The sequence below is a fragment of the Schistocerca americana genome, chromosome 3 (assembly GCF_021461395.2).
Source record: "Schistocerca americana isolate TAMUIC-IGC-003095 chromosome 3, iqSchAmer2.1, whole genome shotgun sequence".
In the NCBI taxonomy this organism is placed as follows: domain Eukaryota; kingdom Metazoa; phylum Arthropoda; class Insecta; order Orthoptera; family Acrididae; genus Schistocerca; species Schistocerca americana.
Genome location: NC_060121.1, coordinates 539,721,027 through 539,747,159, shown reverse-complemented (window position 1 = coordinate 539,747,159; position 26,133 = coordinate 539,721,027). Strand labels below are relative to the sequence as shown.

The following is a 26,133-nucleotide window of genomic DNA, read 5'->3' as shown; positions in this document are numbered from 1 at the left end:
TCAATGAAAAAGTGATAGTTTTGCACAAAAAACTGGAAGCCGAAAGTAAATTTGCTGCCAGTGAAGGCTGGATTGATTGTTGGAAAACTCGTCATAGTGTCCGATTTGTTTCTATTTCTGGTGAAAAACTATCTGCCGATGCCGCAGCTGCTAAGGATTTTTCTGTTAAATTTCAAGAAATTGTAGAAGAAAATGAACTGTTACCCTGCCAAGTGTATAACACCGACGAGACAGGGCTGAACTTTAAATGTAGCCAACAAAAATGCTTGCATCTTCAAATGAATCCGTGTGTAGATGTTATCTACACAATTGCTGCAGCATGGGATGAACTGAAACCTGACACACTGCGGAAACCGTGGCATAAGCTTTGGCCACAAGTTATGACTGAAAATGAGCATACCGAAGCTGAGCAAACGAACGACGCACTGGAAATCGTTACAGATCTACAAACTCTGGAGCCGAACGTACCTGCCAATGAAGTTGAAGAGTGGATCAACAAATGTGACAAAGAGTGTGACACTTTTGAAGAGCTCAATGATGACCAAATTGTTGCCGCTGTTATCCAGGAAACTGTGAATGAGGACTCGGACGGCGAAGACAATCCCCACACCCGGATTTCACACAACAATGCAAAAAAAACGCTTTTGACATCGCCCTTCAATACATCCAGCAGAATCCAGCTTACAGTAGTTTCTTTCTTTGTAAAAAAATTCTTTTTATATACAGTGCTATAAATATTTTTTAGATTACAGTATATATCGTTTATACATTATTAAGTACAGTACAGTACTGCAATTTGTTCATCGTTTTTCCTTTTAAAACCAATACATATTATAGTGTCTAGAGATGTTTTTTAGTTAATCTATTGTTTAACATTGAGTAAAAAACATCTTTTTTTTGTTACTGTAGACGTCTTTTAGTTTTTAAATCGTTTAATATTTGTACCAAATGTCTTTTTATATTTTTTGCAATAAATATTAGATTTTCGGATAATCCGACCTTTTTTTCATTCCGACCATGATCCCGGTCCCGAAGGTGACGGATTAGAGAGGTTCTACTGATTAGTGTAACAGCTGTGATGCTCTAAACTTATGGCAGACCAGCAGAACTTTTAAAATAAGGCTTAAGGAACTCAAAAGAACATGGAAATATGGCACCAGCCATTCAATATTTGCAGGACACTGTCAGCAGGAAAACCACCAACCTATCACAACAGAAAAGGACATGAAAATAATCAGATGCAGTAACAAGAAACATCTAACCCTACAAGAGAACTTCCAAATCCAAAAAGCAATCATAGAGAAGAAACACATAATAAATGAGCAGACAAATATCAGCAACCAGACATTATTTAAACTAATAAAACAAATTGTAGAGAAAGAACAACCTCCCAAGATACCACAAAATAATATCGCAAACTAGGCAATATCTGCATCCAAAATCACGCAACACAGAACCATAGTAACGCAATCATTTACACACATAATAGTTAGGACATGTTAGTTACATTTAACACCCCCCCCCCCCCCCCCCGCCCACACACACACACACACACACACACACACACACACACACACACAAAGAGCGCTCCCACTAATAAAAAAACGATCGAGAGACAAATGTACCCTGCAATAGCAAAACAAAGCACACAAAATGGCAAGATGAGAGTGGTTCTTCACAACCCACAAATGCGAATGTAATTGTTGTTTGTGAAAGTGCTGTGTGCTGAAATCTAGCTCATATATGTGAAAGAACAGGAAGAATGACCTAAGCAACACAAAGCCTTGAGTAATCATAATATAATTAATACTCTTTATAGTAATAAGTTAAAGCATGTGAATTATTCATGATCCTAGGGGAAGAAAAAAAAACTGTGTGTGTGTGTGTGTGTGTGTGTGTGTGTGAGCTGTCAGCTTGTGTTTCTTATTGTTTAATTGTGTGTACCACTGCAATCGGAGTCATTATAAGAAATATGATGTGCAACATGGAGAGCCTTACAACATTCCAAGAGCCCATGATGTAAAATGCTACTTCATCCAGTACACATCCCTCATAAAGAACATCGTGTTAAAATTAGAGAATTCAATCCCATGTAGAGGAATACCAAGTTTTTCTTCCCATGTACCATACGGAAGAAGCAGGGACTATGATCTCAGAACACTATGTACCGAACTCTCCACCATGTATCACATGGTGACTTGCAGAGTACAGATGTAGATGTAGGTTTTAAAACAATGTCATGAACAAGTCAGAACTTTCTTATTTATTGCAGTATTTAAAATACATTATTTACATAAAGTCATATGTTTTTATGCTATTAATACTGATGAATGGTGTTTTATTCCATTTTGGAATGAATCATGCAATGTACGCATTGTTATTTCATAACTATCACATGCAACAATGTTTTTCCTTATTACGAGAAAAATAACTGTTATAGAGAATGCACAATTTACAAGCATAACAATTAATGAAAATCATGCAAATAGTTACTTTACTTGACTTACTAACATTTTTGATTGTTTAACAAAACAAACACTCTCACTGTCAGCTGTATTTCATATTGACTCAGTTAATGTGCAAGGTAGAAACAATTTTCTATAGATGACTGATTACATATAATTGTTGAAACAGAACAATTAAACTAAGCATCAATGTATGGTTTAAACAAACATGACTAGAAAACCCATAATTAAAGGAAACCAGAAAATTCACACCAGCTGTGTGGACATCTTTATGAACAAAATGTAGGCAATCATAGCTTTCACACTCCTGTTATCAGTTGTTAGTTCTAGCAACCACAACATCATTAACATTCCAGTCCCTTACCCAGACCAGTCCACCGATCTGGCACAGCTAGGAAATAACGATGCATTGCACTTGTAAAGCGAGCACGGTACAGTTCAGGTGAAACAACAGTTGGAAGCTTTCCTTGGCCACCCAAAATGCCTGATGATTTCACCATAGTCTCCAGCTTCTTGTCCCAAGTGAATGTACGAATGTAATCTGAAAGAAAGGATACAAAACAATCATGAGTATTATTCCTGGTAGACAATGGAAAAAATATCTTTCATTTTTTATGCAAGCAGTGATAGTACAGACCACAGTTTCTCACTTTCATGTGTAGCATAGCAGAAACAATATACTTTTCATCCTGCATGAATGGAAGACTGACAGAAGTGAAGAAGTAGTAGTGGCACAATTAAATTTCAAATGAATGTAAAAGACTGCTGCCCTCCTTTTCAAATTTGACAATCATCCACTGTCATCCATTCTTCTATGATCTTGTATGATTATATTGATATTTTTGCACCCTGGATAATTTCTAACCAGCTTTTTAAGTATCAATCAATAATGAAGAGAAAAAGATAAGCTGCAAACAGATGAACTATTAAAAATACATAATACTCAACTGGTTGCTTTTGATGATATGCCACTGACAATTAAAGGGTCAAAGGATGACAAAATACTTGCTTAAAGGAACAGATCTCTTGGAAAATTTAACTCTGAAGATTATCTTTGATCATATAACAGAAACGGTGGTGGCGGTATAACAGTGAGTGCTTGCATGATTTATGCATGTGATACTGATGTGTAAGATGGGCAAGAGGATGAAGTTGCTGGTGAAGGAGTGAGTGGGATGGGAGCAGTGGGAGGAGGAAGGTCAATGAGATGACTCCACAATTTAAAATTTGTTGTAAACATGCATTAATATCCACAAATATAACAATCAATGAACAAAAAATTAAACTCATTAATCTGCTTTAAAACTGACTTTGGTTCCAAAAGGGATAAATTATGCTGTACCAAAAATTTTTGGTAACCTGCTCAGTGATGAAAAGTGAACCTGACTGGCAGCAGGGTTAGTTAAAAAATTAACTTTAAATGTTTCTCCTTTACAACTTTTCATTTTACATTTTGGATATTTTCAGTACGTAATATTGCTTGAATATTAAGGAAAAATGGCCTATCAGTACTTTAAACCTATTGCAATAAACCATAAAAACAGTTCTTCAGATGTAATACACAGATGTTCTATGAATGTGGGGTCCAAGTGAACAAACACCACATGTTCACATAACTGATTTATCTTGACGGGCAAAAAATCCACAGAAACACATTTACGTTTGACCTCCAGTGGGAATCTAAAATTAACAAGCATGGTGGACACGGACAGGAACTGCAAATAGGTGGTGCTAGGTGGGAATGTGAATCGGCTGGGGAGCGTGCCGAGTTAATTCATGCTGTGTCCAGGTGGTACAGTGGTTAAGGCAACTGCCTAGTAAACAGAAGATCCCTGGTTCGAGTCCCGATATGGGAACCATTTTTGCTCATCACCACCAATTCCACATAAAGTCCCAATGCAATTGCTATTATTAGTTCCTTCCCTTTCCTTTCTTTCTCCCCACCCACCTTTAATTTATGTAGTAAATCACAGTCATTATTTATGCGTTAACCGCAAGATAACAGAATATATGGAACAGCATCATACTCTCACTGGCGGTTTCTACACTTGTTGTAAGCACTCAAACTCTGTGTGCAGAGGGCTCCAGGCTTGATTCCATGTTGGATTTCTCTCTCTCTATTTTTAACACACACACATGCACATAGACATGCACGCACTCTCTCTTTAGGTGAAAGAATTTTATTTCCATGATTAGTGTGCAATGCTTGGAGTAAAAAATATTAAACATTTTTCTCAATCATGATAATGAAAAATTATGGAAAAGTGACTACGCCCAAGCCCTGTCACTAAGGGAAGAATAAATTTTAGAGCCGAAGTCTCACGATCAGCACAAGCTACTAACACTTCAGACTGTGGCAATTTTTTGGATAAAATTTCTATCACTTGAGCAGTCCACTGAAATCTGTGCAGTAATCCAGAGGTAAACATCAGTCAGTATAAAATTCATGGTGGACCAGCACCTCCTATCTATCATACACAGCCTAGCATTCTACATAAAAGACAGAAACTGCTTCCTGGGGCATTTCAAATTTAATTCCTATCCCTCCCCAAATAGAAATCTCCCTTGTCACCTCACTGTATGCTAAAATGTCTCATACACGACATACAGAGTGGCATTCAGCTGTCCAACACTACATCTCCCAATGTCTGCTTAAAAGTCTACCAAAACCATATTTACTGTCACACTAGCCAGTTTCATCTCCACCCTTAAGTTCTTCTCTTTTATGGGACAAACTTAAAATGAGTGTTCCAATACATTTGTCATCACTAAGTGAAAGACTTTCACCTGGCATAAGATGTTATTTTCTGGTAAACATAGTTTCTATGAGAATGCAGGTTAACTGTTTCCAAAATAAACTAATCATTGTCATAAATCGGTTTTGGATGATATGAGACATGGAATGATATTTGATGGCAGAATTAACGAGGAGGACATGGTGAATCAGTGCCATGAAACCTCCAATAAGGAGTGTAGGAAGCTGGTGGAGATGGTATACTCTTAGCAAAAAAGAAAACAGCATGTCAATGGAGAACTTATCCACATGAGTTAAACCAGCTCATTAACTGAAAAGGACAGCCACCATTACAGTTGCATAGGTTGTGTTATTGTGTAAGGGGGAATTCATTGTGTTTGTTAACTGGTACTGAGTTGGCCTGGTCTGAGGTATGTATTCCACTGAGTGGTATGTACAAACAAATCAACTTCTTTCTGTCTCCAGGAAAACAAAAGGGAGCTACTGAGCCTATGTATTGTTTATTTGTGAATTTTTACATAGTGGGAAAGAAAAAAAATAGTCGGGGGTAACACAATGATTATGGGAGGTATCTTTATTTATGCGTTTAAAATAGCAGTTTTGTTCTATTGCTGATGTAAGTTTAGATTTGGGAAGTATAAGCCAGACAGTGGGGCATAAAACTGAAGGACTCGGCATTCTTTTTACAACAAACTGCAAGTTTTCCAAAAAATAAACAACATTCCCAAGCCGGATTGACATACAAATTTGTGTGTTCCTTGGTAGAACATAGTTTACCAGAAAAAAACCCTCACAGTATTCTTCCAACAGGCTTAATTGACTATTATGGCTAGATTGAGACAGAGAACATAGATTCTATTAATTCAGTGGCTATTTACGGTATATGCTAAATGAATTCAGTTTTTGCAATACTGAAAATGCAGCCACCCATAACCATAACAAAAGGAATTTATGCTGGAAAGCATTGATTTTGGTGTTTAGGAGGAGTCATTAGTTAAAAGGCAAATAAAAGTTGACATCTACAGTGACAGCAGTACTCCACAGTTTTAACAAGCAGGAAAGAAATTTGTGGGTGCTATTTAATTTGTATGGGTTAGCAGTTTCACCATTTCTGAAGGTTCTGCAGTATTTGAAATTTGCAACCAGAATGTATGACGGTGGTTTGATGACTCCAGTAAATTTCTATAAAAGAACAGAACAAATTTGTTGCACCTTCATTGTCGGTAAGCTTGATTACTCCAAGGATCATATAAGTAATTTCAACAATGTACAGCAAACAGTTCATTGTTGACTGCCATCTGTTATTGTGTCGACTGCAACTGAAGATGGAGAAAACCGAGTTTCATGCTGCTGCTAAACATGGACTCCGTACCATCATTGATGACCATTTACTTTTGGATTCACGACTTTAAATGTGGTCGGTCACATATCAAAGACAAAGCACACTCCTGCTGTCCAACTGAGACCACCACAAAGAGAACCATTGACAAAAACAATGCAAGAACGTCGAATAAAAAACTGTGGAGCTGCTGAGACTGCAGGCATCTGAACTGAGTGAGAGTTTAATATTCTGTGCAGAGAATGGACTTTGAAGAAGCTGTGTGTGACGCGAGTGCTGCAATCACTCACAGTCAACCACAAGTGCATCAGTACAACATTTTGTTGGAGATGCTTGATCACAATCTGGAAGACTTTTTGTTCTGATTTGTGACTGTTGATGGAACCTGGATCCATCATTACTCACAGTGTCAAAATAGCTGCCAAAACAAGGAAAAATGCTGGTGAAATTGCACCTAAGAAGGAAAGGTCACTTTGTCAGCTGGTAAGGTGATGGCCACTGTTTTTTGGGACTCAAAAGGAAAGATCCTCATAAATTACTTGGAAATGCAGAGCCATAACTGGACCCAATTATGATTCATTGTTGGATCTTCTGAAACTTGCATTGGTTGAGAGGCCCTGGTATGGAAAAAAGACTTTCACTAAGATAATGTATCATCCCACAAATCAGCAATAACAATGTTAAAAATGCATTAACTGGACTTTAAATTGGTTCCTCATTCACTCAGTTCACCTGACTTACCCCCAAGTGCCCGTCTTCCTGTTCCTTAACTTGAAACTTTGGCTTAGTGGGAAGAAATTTTCATCAAACGAGGAATTAATACTTGCAGTCAATGAGAAATTTGCAGTCTGGCAGAAACTATTTTTCTGGGGGGATGAACAAGCTGAACGATTGCTGGACCAGGTGTATATCCCTCAATGGAGAGTATGCCAAGAAGTAAGGTGAGTTGTTTATGAAACAAACATTTTTCTTACTTTTTTTTTACATATTATCAAATCAACTTCATTATTGGCACAACAGTTTTTTGTTAAAGAACCTACCTGAATAGCCATGTTGAAGTGAGGCGTCTTTCAATACCACACTGCATGCACCACAGCTTGCAGTAATATTTTTGTTTGTAAACTTAGCAATAGTGTTACAGTAGGAACTGTTCCATAGATAATTTTTGTGACATAAAACTGGGACAGGGAGGTGTGCTGGCCTGCATATAATCTGTCTGGTGGATAAACAACAAGGGTCAGTTTTTCAGCCAGCTTTGATGTGGTTTTTATGCAGTTTCCCGCATCCCACTAGGTGAATACTGAGCTTGTAGCAAAGTCCCACTTCAGTTACATTATTTGTAAACATTTAGAATACTCTTGCTCACTTTTACGCAAATAATACTAAACACTGATCCAGTGACATTTCAAAGATAAAACTGAAATGCAGCAGCATACCAAATAACTTCCTGTCACTGCACAGACATTATTGCTTACTGAATATTCTTAATCTGATGGCTAAACTGAAAATCCCCACATGACTATTAATAAAAAGTTGTACAGGTGTTGTTTTGTTGCTGTCTATAGCACAATGGACAAAGAGTTTCTAATCAAAAAATAATAACCCCAAAGCAAAAGAAACAAATGAATTTATTTATATGATTGCTACCAAATCTGGCCTGGTGCTCATTACATTATAAAATTAAATCATAATAAACTGACAAAGTGTTGAATATGAGGGACTTGCTAAAGAATCATGTTGACATGAATTAAAAAGATAAGCAGTGAGAAATAATTTTTGGCTCCCTCCTTTTACCATGGTTGTTAAAATGTAAAAAAGAATCACACAATAGATACTGGAAACAGGATGGCTTGGTCTAAGCCAATCTTTTTACTGGTTGCACAGAAGTTTCTTTCCCAACTTCCATAAATTCTGCTCCCTGGCTTGGTACAGTCTTACTGGCAATATTATTAACTCCCCGACAATCTGCTACTGCATAGTTCCTTTCTGTTTCTTGACTCAAATGTATCTGGCTCCCCTCCAGTTCCAAATTTACCTTCCTAGATGCTGATCTCCATCTCACTACGGCTCATACGCAAACATTAACCAACTTCAAACCAAACAACAAGCTACTTTGACAGCTACCATTCCTGCCCTGTCAAACACTATTAAAAATTAATCTTTGCTTCCATTATTGCTCAAACAAATGGTCTCCTCAGAGAGTGACTAACCTTCTGTTGCCCATCCCTCTTTTCCAGTCTTCCATCATCAATTACTCTTTCTACCTGAATTGAAATGTCCAGGTCCACTAACTGGGAGCACTGTTTTCTATTGGCAAAACTAGGAGTCAATAGAATTAGAACAAATACATGCATTTAGTTCCATCTCTGAAATGTGTAATCAGCTCTCCATTAGTTTTATGTCATAAAATTATCTACAGAACAATTCGTAGAGTAACGCTGTTCCTAAATTTACAACCAAAAATATTGCAGCGAGCTGTGGTGCATGTGGTGTGGTGTGGTGTAGCAGTTAGCATCACTGGTTGGCTTGCAGTAGGTCACCAGTTCAAACCCAACCACCAGCAATTGATTGTTGTTGAGTATTTATCATTTCTGGAAGGGTCCTGAAGTCTGTATAAAGAGCAACACTATCCATCCAGGAATTCAGTTCTATCATGGCTGTGAATGATGTCCATAATAAATGTGCTTTAAGTGATAAGAGTTGTACTTACCTGGTGACCCTTCCTTTTGATTTGGACTCGAGTGTGGTTACGACGCAATAATATGATGAATTTATGTATCAGGTACAGTGGGTAATAAATATTTAATATTTTTCCCCACATTAATGCATTGTACTAAAGATATTTAATACTGTGGACTTTCATGCACAACATTTAGCATGGGGTATCCTTAAATTCTTTATAATGAGATGTCTTATGATCATCCCTAACCTCTTCCATTCCAAAATACGAAGCTTGTTATCTTTTGGCAGTGAGCTAAACTTACTTGTTGGATAATTTTTGTTCATTTAAAATGCTTCCATGAGAAATAAGGGAATTGAATAACGGATGCTTTACTAAAACTGTAGAAAAATTATTACTAATTTAGCAGTTGTCATAGTGAAATAGGCAAGCTTTCAAAAAGGCCTAATCTGGAACATGGCAAAAAATGGGGAATGTCTGGGGATGGTGAATGTTTGTTGGTGGAATTACTGCATTACTATTGCATGACGTTGTCGATAATAGCACTGAATAATTTATAACATTTCGAAATCTCTAATTTCTTATTTTGACTTTCTTTTTTACTTGCTTAACTAAAATTTCTTTAATCTGAAATGCTACAAGCTATGCTTGGGTTCCGAATATAATGAAGTAAATTATGGACTGTGATCATAACCACTGTCTATTTCTTTTAGATTTGTAAGTAATTTATCACTAACAGTGTGTTCACTATGGAGAGACCTGGCAAGGACCACATACTCAGGTGACTATTAGCTTGAGAAACCAGTCCTTTATATTCACCTCGTGAGACTGAAGAAAAAATTCTTCAATCACGGTGGCTGCACAACATGAACACACAAGTTTTCACAGACATTGTACTACTTCTTTGTAATACTTGTGAGTCTTGTCAAATATGTATATTGATAATATTAATCACACCATGATGTATTTGGAGAATGAAAATACATACCTATGATACCAACAACAAGTTCTCTCTTTTCTTGATCCAGTCCAACTAGTAGAGAGTAATCCATAACTGACTGAGAAGACAGGAACTCTGTGTCATTATTTATAGCTTGCATTAAGACTTTTTTTGAATGGAGGTGTATGTACAATGGAGAATCACATGCCACTAGAAATCAGAAAAGTATAATATTGTGAAATCATATTTCAGTGTAATACACAGTATTTCATAAGAAACACATGTAAATGGTAATGACAAGATCAAAGGGAGACACTTTGTGTCTTCATAAGTGAATTTCACCAATACTGGAGAAAGTACTTACTTTTCAACAAGTTTTCATCAAGCAATACAATTTCACCTTCTTGGTCTGTACTTGGATTTACAAGACGATTACGCACAGATCCTTTCAAATCAAATTTGTGTGTGACTAAGCGTGCATGAAAGAGATTCTCCATCACAAGCAAGTTTGAACGCAAGGCTGCATTTGTAACCGAGTTTCGGAAAACAACACGGTACACTCCAAGAATTTTTCCAAGTAATGTAGGCTGGCCTGAACTAAGGCATCGAGACATGTATGCAAAATAGTTAGGTGCAAATTCAAGAAACACTTGCATTTCAAGCCGAGACATCTCTTTCAATATAAATCGATCATCTGAAAGTTTTACAAAACACACATTAAGAGTTCGTACACACATAAGTTTAGGAAACATAATCATTAATAAATTATCTGTCATATCTGAAAGGAGTAAACTGCTTCTAAAATCCATGCTAAATGGTTCATACAGTTAGATTTATTATCTCATTTGCAATCCATCTGTATCTTTGAAATCTAAAACAGAATTGCAGGAAACAAAACATGCTAATTGTCTCAAAGCTGGAATACAGATTAGAAAGTTCAAACAATACAAAGTTTAGGTTGGAATATCAACAATATTATGAAAAGGACATATTGTTACTCACTGTAAAGATGTTGCATTTGAGTTGCAGACAGGTACCACAAAAAGACTGTAACAGTCTTTTGGTTGTACCTGTCAGCAACTCAACATGTCACCTTTAGAGTGAGTAGTAACCTATCCTTTAAATGAGAAAGTTCTGCTCAGATTCTATCTCAGATGCCAACAATGAGATAACCCACTGTCAAAAATCAATCCCCACCTTGTGTATTTATTAGCACTTTTACCAACACAGTAATGGTTTTATTGTAGTTACATCAACAGCTGTTCCACTCTTCACTGCAGGTGGTTCACTTGTGTTTGTTGTTACCTGCGACCAATTTTTCTTATAAAATTCGTAGTAACAAGAGGAATCTGAGTGAGGTAGGACTTTTGCAGCTAGTTAACATGAATGACAGATTGGGATGAGGTTATAAATGAATTCTCTGGTGGTGTAAGTATCTATGAACCATCCTCCAGTGAGCATTGTGACTAGCAGCCAGAGGTAGACAACAGTGAATGCAATTAATCTGTCAGCACACGGACCATGCTGTCAAACATCAATGCTGAGTGTGACGAGTTTAACGTGCTGCTGAATCCTCAGAAATGATGTGACTGTGAAAATGGTACATGGGCACTGATGTGGTGTACACGATTGCAACACACTCCAGTGGCAGTTGTGGGACGTATCTAGTTTGTAAATCACACTGTTTATGAAATGGGTGTGTATAAAATTCTTATGATAAGGTCATTAAAATGCACATTTCCTCCACTGTTCATATGCTAGTCATGTTGTTCTGTTGTAGTACACTTAAATAAAAACTTAAGTCTCTGTGGACATGTTTCAAGGCAAAAAGGAAAGCACCATGTCCAGTCAATAAGGACACAGGTTTATAAAAGTTTCATTACAAACAGTGTGATACAAAATAGTTCTCCACATAAAAGATAAACATTATATCATCATTCTCACATTTTAGTAAGATCCTAAGGTCATTCTTACTTGATCACTGTTCCCATTCAGTAGTAGAATCTTTGAACAGGCGAATTACAAAACTTAAAAGAAAACAGGGAAAAATATGTTACTACAAGTAGTGCAAGCTGTTCTGTAGATTAAGCCAAAGAGTGCACTTATATTTACATAACATCAAATGTTATGGTATATACTCATATTAAACTAAAAATAAGGTATCAGAACCTATTAAAAATGTGAAAAGAAAGAAAGAGGAAGAAGAAGATCTGGTGGACACAAACCACCACATCATCACACATCTCATTAGGAATCTGTCATGCTGCTCGCTGTGCTAAATCAACCACCAATGTTTCACACCCAGTCCTAGAACTTTAGCATTTCTTGAAACCTTTAATTGTAGCTATGTTATTAACTGAAATTTAATTACAATAAATTGTACCAATGACAATGCATTTTTGATGGATCCTCAATGTGCCGTTGCCTTCAAATGGCATACTCTCATATTATGCAAGTTACAATAATTCTTTTGCCACAAATATTGTGTTTCTTGACATTTTATTACAACAAATCACAGAATTAATAATGGGATTTGGAGAGATTTTAATTTGCTAGTGCTAAGAAATGGCAGATATACGTAGAGGCTTCAACTGAATGATAATATGGCACCTCACAACTCTGTACTGAAGGGAGATGGCATGCTTGTGATGTAGGGGGCATTCTCGCATCTCACTGGTCAACATTCAGACACATGTTCAGAATATCTGACATGCTGGATACTGCTGGATAATGTTTGGAAAGACTCCATTCATTGAGTAGTAGTAGTTCCAATTAAGACTTACAAAATGTTGGCACCAATTCACTTTTTTTGATTCTTTTTCTTTCTTAGCCTTTAAGAAATCATTACATTAATGGTTGAACAAACAAATGTATATGCAAACCAGGAAACTGAAAAACGTGGGAAAAGAAGACCAACCAGCCTCTCAAAGTGGAAGGATACAGCTGTTGTTGAAATGAAAGTATTACTGAAGTTGTTGCTGCACTCGAAAGCTGTTATTGTGGTCTTTTCATGTTTTAGACAATTAATTGCAATACACTGGGCAACTCTACAAAATTAGGCTAGTTTTGCTCTGTTTTAATAGCATCATGAGCAATAATGATGTTCCCAACAAGAAGCTCTGCATTAATGGAGCAATGGTTTTATGATGTGGTTGTCTATTTTCCATGTAGCATATGAATAACAAGAAACCAAAGTGTTGTGTGAAACTGAATGTATTATGTAAATCCAATTGCATAGTCCTCAAAATATTTATGTACTACTACAACTCAGAGGCAAATGCAAAGATGGAATTGTTTTACACTTGACAGGAGCCTATCTGGACAAAACATGTTCGTTTTATAGGACAAAATTCATAATTCTGTAGAATAATCAAAGATTGTTAGTTACTATAAAACAAACAAAAAGGCACATAGTATGGGAAAGTACTGACAATGTAGTTTTTGCAAGCAGAGAGACATAAGGGAAGACCTCACTATTTCCAATATTCTCTTTGCTCAAATGGTTCAAGTTCATAAGTGAAACAGCAAAGTTTCCAAGAAACCTAATGTAATCAGAGTGTACAAAGTGGCACGCCAAGAACTGATTAATTACTTTCTATTACTTAGCTCTGCAAAAACTATTTGATGGTTGAAAAATATTGCTCTACAGGTTATGGAAGTATATGAAGTGGGATACATTTAACATTAAAGTAATGGGATGGCGTATCACATATCTTTTAGAAAAAAAATGTATTGATAGGAGTAAGATATGTCACTTAGAAGAAAACTAGAACAGAAGGCAGATCTCACTATTTAGGGACCACATCCACCACTGAAAAGATAATATGACCAACAAAGCTGTACAGTGCGTACAATCAACAAAAGAATCATCATGAATCATGGTACTATTGTCTGATTTGTGAAGAAGAGTTAGCTCTGTGTGTAAGAGAATGCTTCAAGACTTCCCACTAAATAAATCAACTTGATTTTTATAACCATCTACCTCTATATTATCTGCATTATATGCCCTTTTAAATTACTTTTATCTTTGTGCAAAATGTACATTCTGTTCTGCCACAATGAGACAATTTACTGTGGCTATTTCTGCCAGCTATGTATTTGCTATGTGCATTTTCATACCTGCCTTTATGTAAAAATTCATTTTATATGAGTTAATTATAGTTGGTATGATGAGTCAGACTGTCAGGTACAACATAAATTGTAGTTAATAATCAAATTGTTAAATAAATCAGCTCTTCATGAAAGCCTGTAATCTATGACTAAGGTCTGATAGCATGCACCTTGTGGGATATCACAGCAAACTACCTGACATCAAGTAACAGACCTCACAACAATGTTAATACCTTCTTTTGCCCATTTCCATGTCATTCCCCTTTCCCCTACGTCATTCTTGCCACAATGGACCCCTGCATCAGTTAAGAAAAATATCTCTTTCCCTGGCTAAAATCTAGTACCATATCCCGTTTCTTAAATGCTGCCTAAACCATGGAATTACCCCCCCCCCCCCCCTACCCCCAATGGCCTAACCACAAAAATTCCTTTCTCTGGATCCCATCCCTCCTTTCACAATGACCTTCACCTTTTCGGATTCTGCCAGTCCCTGGCCCTCATAAACCTGGTACTCCATGGCACAGGCATCCCAGGACCACCTCTGCTCCCTCTGAAAGATACTGCTACTGTGCAATCCCTGCTACATACACACATCTATGAAACTGAACCCCTTGCTCTCCAGCATCAGGAGGGACATTCCAGTCACCAACTCCATAAGTTATCCAATCTACTGACGTCCTACTGCTTCCTTGGGGCACCACTATCCAACCCCTATTCTACCTACAGCGTTCCTCCTCATGAGCCCCTCACAGCGCCCAGACTCTGTCTAGGTGACCTGTTCAATGTGCCACATCTCCTAAAACTCCCTACCAGCACGCCACCAAATCCAGAGTCAAAGCAATCCTGTAACACTTGTTAATCTTTCCACCAAACCCCTAACTTTCAGTCCTATCCACAGCCCTACATCCATATTTAACCAGGCTGGACTTGTCAAAGACCTACTCTCCTTCTCCCAACCCCTCCAATGGAAACATTTCTTTGCCACCAATCTTCTTCAAGCAAAGCCAACCTAATCCAACACCGAACCTGCCTCTGCCAGTTCATACCACCATTCAACCATGATCATCCCCCCTGTTTCACCTAGCAAACTGCAGGTCACCTCCCAGGAATTCCTTACCTCCAACTTGCCCTCATCATCCTTACCCAGGTCCCTTCCCAAGAACACCAACCTTTCAGCAAGGAGAGGCCAGCAATATACGATCTCAAAAAAATCCTAACCTCCAATCCCTGCTGAAAAGCCATAGGAGTTTGGCAGAATCTCTCCCCTAACCCCATTTCCCTGCTCACCCCTATGACACTCTACACACCCACCTTCCAAATGGCCCTCAAAAGTCACAAACCCAACAATTGTGGCTGGTAATTGGTCCTCACTGAAATAATTTTTGATGTTATTACAAACACTTATAACCAATTGCCTGTATTCTCCCACATCAAAGATACCAACCATTTCCTTCACTGACTCGCCACCATCCCCATCCCCTCTGCCTCCTGGATCCCTCCTGGTGACTGTTGATGCCACCTCACTCTACACCTACATCCCTTATGCCCATGCTACTGCTGCTGTTGAACACTCCTTTTGCCAATGTTCTTCAGACTCCAAATGCACTACCTCATTCCTCATACATCTTACTAAGTTTATCCTAACTCACAACTACTTCTCCTTTGAAGGGAAGCTATACAAACAAATAGGCACAGCCATGGGCAGCGGCTGGCACCCTCCTATGCCAACCTGTTTATGGGCCATTGAGAGGTGATCTTCCTTACCTCTCAAAGCACCAAACCACTAGTCTGGTTCAGGTTCACTGATGATATCTTTGTGATCTGGTCTCAGGGCCAAGACCCTATCTTCACTCCTTCACAATCTCAATACCTTCTCTCATGCCCACTTATCTGGTCCTCCTTAACCCAGTGTTCCACCTTCCAGGATACTGACCTCCTCCTCTCTGATGGCTCCATCCACACCTTTGTCCACATTAAACCCATCAACCACCAACAGTACCCGCATTTCGACAGCTGTCATCCCTTCCACACCAAAAATCCCTTCCATACAGCTTTGCTCCACGGGGGCAGCATATCGGACAAGAACCCTTGCCCACTATGCTGAGGGTCTCACCAAGGCCTTCACAGACATGCACTACCCCCCAGTACTAAACCGCAAACATATCTCCCAAACGTCCCACCACCCCCAAGAAACAGCTACAAAGGAGTGTTTCCTTCATCAGCCAATACTACTGCAAACTGGAATAACTGAGTCACATCTTTCACCAGGGCTTTTGCTGCGTATCGTCATCCTCTGAAATGAGGGAGATCTGCTCTGATATAAAGGGACATCCTACCTGAGATCCTTCCCTCCCTCCTAAAGTGATGTTCCATTGCAAACCCAATCTCCACAACATCCTAGTCCATTCCTATGCCACTCCAAATCCCAACTCCTTGCCACAGGGATCATATCCCTGTGGAAGACCCAGCCACAAGACCTGTCCAATCCACCCACCCAGCATGTCCTATGCCAGTCCTGTCAAAGGCTTACCCTACCCCACCAGAGACCGGGCCACATGTGCAAGCAGCCATGTCATCTACCAGCTCTGCTGCAATCACTGGACAAATTTATACATTGGTATGACTATCATCTAGCTGTCCACCAGGATGAATGGTCACCTCCAAATTGTGGCCAAGAACAAAGTAGATCACCAGTGGCATGACACGCAGCTACTTCACTACCTGAGCCATCTGGATCCTCTCCTCTATCACCAGATTTACTGAACTGCACAGATGGAAGTTATCCTTACAACACATTCTCTGTGCCCAAAATTATACCAGCCTCAAACTACGGTAACACACCATTCGAACACTCTCCACCCGGTAGTTTCCACCACCACTGTCCTGCAACATGCTCCCAATTCTTGTCTCCCACCCTGTTTGTGTGCACACTCCACCAGACAGTGCTCTTCAACCCCCCCCCCCCCCCCCCCCCCCCCTGTATACTGCTATTCCTTCCCCTTCCCTGCCCCCTTCAGACTGCTGCTTCTGTTTGACATGACAGTGCATTTTGGTCCAAACTGCTGGAGGTAGTGGTCATATGTGTGTGAGGTGTCCTTGCTTGTGTAGATGAGTGTATATGTGTTCCTTTTCTGATGAAGGCTACAGACGAAAGCTAATGTGCAGGTGTCTTTTAGTTGTGACTATCTGCAACTTAATGGTCATCTATATGATAAGTAGCAATCTGTCTTTTCCTTACATTGCTCATATTCCAACTGGGAGTTTCCATTGTTTGATATCCAATTTTTCATATTTACTGAGCGGATAAAAATTTAACATCTATTTTCTTGGATGAGACATGGACATATAATGCTTTGTAACTTATATTGGTTGCACACGTTCATAGGGAGCGATCTATCACTGGTGAATAAGAAAATCTCCTGCAGCCAAGACTGCTTGGTATTTTTATTTTATTTCACAGAGACCAGTTTTGACAGTATCTTGCTGTCATCAGGGTGTCTTCATATTTTTTTTTTAACATGCATATATGCCACCAAGACAATGAGAACACTTTCCACTCATAGGAAACGACACCAGGTTGGCTTGTCAAGCACATAAAAAAGAACACAAATATCCACTGCACCAGCTGTGTGCCCAGAAGTGGGACTGGACATACAAGATGTGCAGTTGTGGCCGAAGCACATCATAGGAAAAACTTGTGTAATTTATAAATGGCTTCACTGTCATTCACTTATTTATGACAAGTACTAACAACACTGAGTTTCATTTCCTCTATAACTTGATGGATAAGTATTTTCACAACATGGAGAAATGCAATGGCATACCATCTCCTCTAACAGGACATGCATGACAGTGTTCAAACTAATATTCAGCTTAAATACAAGTTTATTATTATTTACATTATTATTATTATTATTATTACTGTTTTATTAATCACATCAATAAGCAGGTGGGAGCATTAGGTTTTGATTTCTCATGGATGACAAGATAATTAGAGGTGAAGCAGGAGCTTGGATTGGGTAAGAATGGGGAAAATAAGTAGGTCATGCCCTTTTCAAATAAATCAACTTAAAAAATAACAATTTACTGTTAATTACACCTTATGAATTTAAAGAATATGTTCCAAATGGTATCCTGACAAGAAAGTTAATTATTTGAGTTGTTGGAACCATGTTGAAACAGCAAAAACATAATTTATAAGTTTTTACTATGAGCAACAAATAAAAGGACGACTAGGAACATCAGACTTGTTTAGTACCACTAATGCAGGGATTTATATATATCCATTAAATACAGTCGTTCATGGAAAGTGGTAAAATGACACTGAGTGCAAGACTTTCACAGAAACAACTGTACTATGTGAAGCGACCAAATAAACTACCCTTACCTCTAGTTTTACAAAAGCTTGAGCCTGATTTTCCACCACGAGCTGCCCACTGTACACACCGAGACAAAGAGCGAATGTAAGCTTCTTCTCCTGCTGGCAGTACTTCAGTCCTAAGATTTGCAAACTGTTCCACAAAGTACACTCTACAGTAGAAGTTACAGCTTGCATCTTCAAACTGCACCTGAGAAGAGACCCTTTAGCTATAGTACAACTTAGAATACTGTTCCACAACAAAATTAAGTAGTAAGCAAATAAACATGCAACAACTGACAAAGCACTATCCAGGTTGAGAGGATGACATTCACACACATCCCCTTACTGCTTTCTAATAGATAATTTCAGTAACAATTACTGAGGTTTTTGAACCTCACTTAAGGAAGCCTAAACTCAGTCAACAACACATGTTTATTGTGTAATAGTGAAAGAGTTTTTGTTCAGACAAGAAAATGTTTGTGTACTGAAAACAACATGTTCTTTAGTTTCTTTACAGATTTACTTTTATCAAGCTTTTTACCTGTGGCGTCGCCCATGTATGTGTAGGCCACATATACTGCACACACATATAGATCTAATTCTCTGCTCTTTCACACCATACAGCTTCAGAGAGGGTGTTAAATTTATCTGCGGTATTCACCTGTATGGCATGATCTTGGTGCCAAAACACAATGAAAAAGTTATTGGCTTGCTACAGTGCTCATTCTCATTACCTACACACACTAAACAGCATGGATAAGAGTGAAATTGCGCTTAATGCTTCTGAAGTATTCCAAGTCAACTAAATACAGGAAATAAATACCAACAGGTCATTTTAGAACATTTTTACATATCATTTCATTCTCATCCCAACCCCTAAGGGTAGAAGGTTATCTTACTCCCAAAGTACTTTTATACAAAAAATATGAGTCATGTATATACCAAATACGGTTTAAATTGCTCCAGGCCTCTCTGAATTATGCTTTTATCTTACACTTTTTCACTCTCACCCTCAGCTTAGGGGTGCTAGGAGAGTCTTATAATCACAGTAACTTTTTTTTCCAGCTTGCATGTGATATGTTTGCCCAATATGCTAGAAAATACATGGATGGGCTGATACAAATAATGAGTATTGTATATATAAAATTTGGTTACAGCTTCTTCAGATATTCCTGAGTTATGCTTCTATGTGGCACAGTCTTCACCTACCCTAACTCGACCTCACCCTGGATGATAGGTGGTGCTTACTCATATAGTGCTTCTTTTCAGAAAGTAGATACGTGCGCATCAAATTTAGTTGAAATGGATCCAGTGGTTTAGGATGAGATACAGAACCCCCCCCCCCCCCCCCCCCCACCCCTCACTGGTGCCTTCCTCCATTTTATATTGTTATATATTAGATAACTATTGCATTTTCACTTGGTTAATAGGTTTGGATGACTTTCAATTAAATGTTGGAAGATGTCAAAGGTCATACAGAAAAGATAAAAAATGATAACTAGAGACCGGATTATATGCATCATAAAAACCTTAAAATATGCATGCAAATATACATGAAAAATGCTTAAAAATGCGTGAAAAGTGTCAAAATATGGAAGATCAAATAATAAAAAACATGGTAATTACTGTGTGCATTATATCTCAAAGTCAAGCCTTTGCATATCAATTACAAGAAAGAGCACTGCCCACACGAAAAATCGATACATTTAGAATGCTGATATCATTTTCTGAATACTTTCTGGTAGATGTTAGGAAGGAGACCTTTTGGGATTATTTTATAAAAATTTGCAATGGGGATGCACACCATTTTTCAAGAATTGTTCCTTCTTTGCTATTGTTGTTGGTAACAAGCAGATGTGATGCGAGTGAGTCGCACTGAAACTATTGATATGTACAGGACCAACTTCGAAAGATATCGCACGCAGAGGGGCACACTCAAAAACTTCATGATATTTTATTAAAAAAATACTATCATGAACTTTTTTGATTTTAATTAATACTATTGGACCAAGGCATCATTTACAATTTATTTTACATTTTTCTACTATTGTAAACATAAACAACCAAAGTACTGTTCCAAATGCTCGGTAGTGAGATTGTGTCTTCGATCACTCAAAACATATTTATAAGCAGAAAAGGACCATTCTACATCAACTGAGGTAACTGGGCAGTATTTGAATTTGGGTGCTATGTTGGCACTTATTGTTTCTAATATAAGTTCACCCATCCCATTAATAAAACTATCAATTTGGCACAAGGGCTCAAAGCTTGGGTTATTGTTTAAAATGTTTTCAAACTTTTCTTTAAGTTTTCTTGGGAATACTTCCAGCAATGAGGAGTTTACTAGAATAACTTTATTCATTAATTGAATAGATTAATTTAATGACAAACCTTGAGTTTCAAGCTTTCTAATACCTGCACGTATATGGGAGAAGTGAGTGCTAATCACAGCAACCCTTTTTTAATACCAGAATCGCTAAAAGCTTCCTATCACTGGCAAACTGCCAAAGTCTCTGCACTATCAAAGTCATTTACTACCCGTCCAATGGCCTTGAAATGTTCACTGTAAAACAACACAGCTTTGACCCACATATCCCAACGAGTTACCACTGCTCCGGGAGGTAAAGGCGCATTTGGTAGCTTTTCTTTATAGGTCTTGATGCAAGCAGGAGCGTTTAGAAACATTTTCTTTGTGAATGAAATCAGTTTATTTACATTCACAAATGTGGAACGTACTTCTTCAGCAAGGCGATGTACTCCATGAGCAAGTACGTCACATGAATCAAACTGGAATAAAATACTCGGAGGGCTTTTCCTGCTTTGATCATATAGGTAGCAGCATCTCAAATATACACAAACACCCTTTCAACTGCAGTAGATTCTGGAAATATTTTTCTAATACCCTCGTTCACAAATCTGGTTATCATAGAAGGATTTATTTTTTCAAGTTCTTTGCAGGCCACTAAATAGGAAGAAGAAGGCTCTTCTTTTAAACCACCAACAATAAAATTTGTAATGTAATGGCCATGAGAGTCTGTAGTTTTGACAACTGAAATCCAGATAATGCTGTCCTTGAGTTCACTGCATTTTTCTTCCAGAACATTTATGTAAATTGTTGGTATGTAATTTTTACGCAATGTTGATTCATCTGGAACATTTTGATTTAAGCAACATTTGCACAGGATGTCTTTGAGGTTAGGGTTTGTAACTCTGTGAAGAGGAATATTGCTAGTGATGAATGCTTCACATAGATCCAAGTTAAACTGACGTTTCTCATTATCTTTGGACAAATCCTTGCTACTGAGACTTGCTGTTGTCGGAAGTTGTTGTTGTGGTCCTTTCTTCTGCATTCCTGCAATATGAAGACTTGTCTTGACATGCATAAACTTGATAATATAAAACAATTCTGCCATATGTAAATGTTCCAGGATGGTCAGCTATCCATGAAACGATGTTTCTTTTTATGCGCGGCATAGTGCACAACACGTTGCATTCAATACATCATAAACACATTCAACTGTGTACGGGTAAATAGAGAGCTAAAGTGAAACAATGGACGTGCTGCTAAAAGCTTGCATAGTTTAATTTAATTGTTGCTGATGGTTACGGTATGACAGCGGAGGAGATTAACCGGGGGCGCAGGTGCAGTAGCACTGACTTGTCTGCCTGTTCCTGTTTCTCTTCTGTAATGATTTCTCCAAGCAGTGGCCTCTCGGTTAGAGGCTGCACGCACTTCTAGGTCGCGGTCAATCTGTGAAGCTTCAAAACTAGATTGAGGTAGAGACTGCCAGTCTAAATTTTTATAATATTGTAAACATAGGGCGAAAATATGCATCATCACTAGTGCTTAGTTAAAACACGCAATAACCAGTGAAAAGGAGCCAAATATTCAAATGCAACAGGTAAATGCATATAATCCGGTCTCTAATGATAACAATACCTGTTATTCTTATGAACCAACATTTAAGTTGTTACTAAGTAATTAACAGTTCCATTAATTTCTTAAGTTAAATATGGTCTCACTTCAATGTGCTGTGAAGGCTGTGATTTAGCAGCCTTGGAGTTAGGGGATGCTTCTTCTTGCTGTTCCACCGAGTCCCCTGGAACTGCCACAGTGGTATACTGAACACCATCCAAAACACCACCTTTATTTGGGCCACTGTTGAAATATTAAAAAAAATTGAAACCGAAAATGCAACATAATAGTTAATTCTGACATTAATACTATTATCAGAGATCCAATCTAATGTCAGATAATCTTTGTCTCGGTCAAATTTGTTCTTTCGTTGTGTTCACATAAACAAAATCACAAATTTCTCCTCACCAGCTGCAGCCATTGGCAATACAACAATTAATGAAATATTAATGTATACTGTGGTGGATATAAATACAAAGACAATTCAGCATCATACAAATAAAAATTAGAATGCAAATTTACAATATTGTTCCACAACAATTTTTATAAAATTCAGCTAGACTGATCAGCCAAAACATTATGACCACCCACCTAATAGTCACCAATTCCCGTAAATTCTGAGGAGTGGGCAATGAGCTCTGATGACATGTTCAGCCACATCCCAGCTGTGTTTGATCAAGTTCAGATCTGGTGAGTTGGGGGGCTGGCACATCAACTGAAACTTGCCACTGTGTTCCTTGACCAACTCTACCGCCTCCTGGCCTTGTGACATGGCACATTATCTTGTTGGAAAATGCCACTGGTGTCAGGAAACATGATCATCATGAAGGTGTGTACGTGGTCTACAACCAGTGTACAATATTCCTTGGCTGTCATGGTGCATTGTACGAGCACCACTGGACCCATTGATGCCCACGTGAATGTTCCCCAGAGAATAATGAAGCTGCCGTCAGCTTGTCTCTGTGCCACAGTTCAGGTGTCAAGGAGCTCTTCCCCTGGAAGACAACGGATTCATGTCCTCCCATTGGCATTATGAAGAAGGTATCACGATCCATCACACCATCAACATTCTGAGACTGCACCAATGTCCACTGCCGTTGGTCACGTGCTCATTTCAGTCATAGTTACCAATGTCGTGGTGTTAACACTGGCACAAGCACGCTTCGTCGGCTGTGGAGTCCCATCATTAGCAGTGTTCAATGCATTGTGTGTTCTGATACACTTGTACTCTGTCCAGCATTAAAGTCTGATGTTAGTTCTGTCACAGTTTACTGCCTGTTCTATTTTACCAATCTGTCCAGCCTACAATGTCCAACACCTGCAATGATGTGTGGCTGCCCAACCCCATGATGTCTGGATGTGGCATCGTCTTGGTTTCGCCACGAGTTCAAGACAGTAACCACATTCCTCGTCAGGTGATACTGCTACTGCCTGGATGAGTTTATATCGATAACAGTCTTGTGGTCGTGTTCTGGCTGGTCAGTCTACATACTACACATAAAAAGATTTTTTTAATGTGTTTGGTATACGTGTTTATGTGCTAAATATGAATGAATAATGAAACTTATCAGGATAGTATTTTCCCAGGTAGATTTAAAATATTTTACTGTCAAACCACTTCACAAAAAAATCACTAACCTCTCTTATTATCGTCAGCATAAAAATATGAGATCATATATGACAGGATTTATAATTACTTAGTACAAAAAGTGTTTGCAGTAACATACTGATTTTCAAAAAGAACTCTTAATTGAACAGACTACATTTAACCTGACAGAAGTTATATCACAAACAATAAATTATTACTATTGGAAATCTTTTGTGACTTTGCTAAGGTTTTGACTCTGAACCATATCCTCATACGAAAGGTGAAAAATTATGCATAAAAAGACACAGCAAATTCATGGTTTTTATTTTTTTATGTTCCATGTCAATCAGATAGCAACAGGCAATTGAAATTTGAAGCATTCAGTAATTGTGTACCATTTATTGAAACAATATACGTAACTGATTTCCAGTCTCATTTGTCAGAAGATACAAATTTTGGCCTCCTTGTAGATGATACGAGTATAGGAATAAAGTAGAAGAACTAGTCTCCTAACTGAAAAGCACTGATAAATGGTAATATGTAAATGGATTATCATTAAATTATGAGAAGTCTCAGAACGTACATTTCAGTGCTTCTTACAGACCTATACATGCTATTAAACAATCTATTAAAATACTGAAAGACGTGGCAACTTTTGAGGACTACATGTAGATCACACACTTAATTGGAAAAACTACATCCTAGAATTAAAAAAGCACCTTATCTCAGCTAAATTTGCAGTACATATGCTTATAGCTCCATTTAAAATTGGAGAAATTAGTTTATTCTGTGTATTTCCATTCACTAATGGGTTAGAAATGAGATCTGTTTTTCCTTTTTTTTCAGTGGCATGTTATAAGAAATTTGGCAGGTATTATTTCTAGGCCATCCCGCACAGATCGCTTCAAAAAACTTGTTACTTTGGCACTTCTTTCACACTAGGCATGATCATTAAAGTCCTTCCTCATTACCAATATTTTTCTTTTCTCAATAAGTTGAGCAAAACATTAATCTACATCACTGTAAGCCACCATATGGTACACCAATACTAGTCATTCCATTTCCTGTTCCACTGAAAAAGAGAGCTTTCATATGAGCCCCAATTTCTATTACCTCACCTTCTGGTCATTATGCAATATGTATGTTGGTGGCAGCAGAATTGTGTAGTCAGCTTCAAATGCCAGTTCTCTAAATTTTCGCAATAGTGCTCCTCGAAAAGAATGTCACCTTTCCTCCAGGGATTCCCACTTGAGTGCCCCAAGCATCTCCGTAATATTTTTGCAATGTTCAAACCTACCAATAACAAATCTAGAGTGGCCAACCTCTGAATTGTTCTGATGTCTTCCTTCAAACCAACCTGGTGCTGATGCCAAACACTCAGGCAGTATTCAAGAATAGGTCACACTAGCATTCTACATGTGGTCTCCTTTACTGATGAACCACACTTTCCCAACATTCTCCCAATAAATTAAAGCTGACCATTTGCCTTCCCTATCAAAATTCTTACATGCTCATTCCATTTCATATTGCTTTGCAACATTATGCCCACATATTTAAACGATGTCACTGGGCCAAGCAGGAGAACACCAATGCTATATTCAAGTATTACGGGTTTGTTTTTCCTTCTCATTCGCATAATTTACATTTTTCTATATTTAGAGCTACCATCTAGAAATTTTCTGTAAGTCATCTTGCATCCTCCTACAGTAACTTAACTTTGATACGGTCCTGTACGCCACAGTATCATCAGCAAACAACTGCAGATAGTTGCCTACACTGTCTGCCAGATCATTTACCTGTATAGAAGATAACAATGGTCCTACTGCACTCCCAATGGGGCACTACTGATAACACCTTTGTCTCTGACGAACACTCACCATTGAGGATGACATACTGGGTTCTATTACTTAAGAAGTCTTCGAGTCAGTCACAAATTTGCGAACCAGTCCCTATGTTCATACCTTTGTTAACAGTCTGCTG

The 26,133-nt window shown here is 38.1% G+C and overlaps 1 protein-coding gene across 2 annotated transcripts in view; it reads right to left on the bottom strand.

Moving 5' to 3' along the window:
- Positions 1-2,308: 2,308 nt before the first annotated feature.
- The window catches only part of LOC124605327 (1-phosphatidylinositol 3-phosphate 5-kinase), a 364,356-nt gene continuing 340,531 nt past the window's right edge, over positions 2,309-26,133 (bottom strand). For both annotated transcript variants that reach the window (XM_047136933.1, XM_047136934.1), the window contains 5 exons: positions 22,673-22,808; positions 18,677-18,857; positions 10,544-10,873; positions 10,228-10,389; positions 2,309-3,006 (listed from right to left, as the gene is read on the bottom strand). In XM_047136933.1, the coding sequence (XP_046992889.1) occupies positions 2,810-3,006; positions 10,228-10,389; positions 10,544-10,873; positions 18,677-18,857; positions 22,673-22,808 (1,006 nt within the window). In that variant the 3' untranslated portion in view covers positions 2,309-2,809. The remainder of the gene's footprint in view (positions 3,007-10,227; positions 10,390-10,543; positions 10,874-18,676; positions 18,858-22,672; positions 22,809-26,133) is intronic.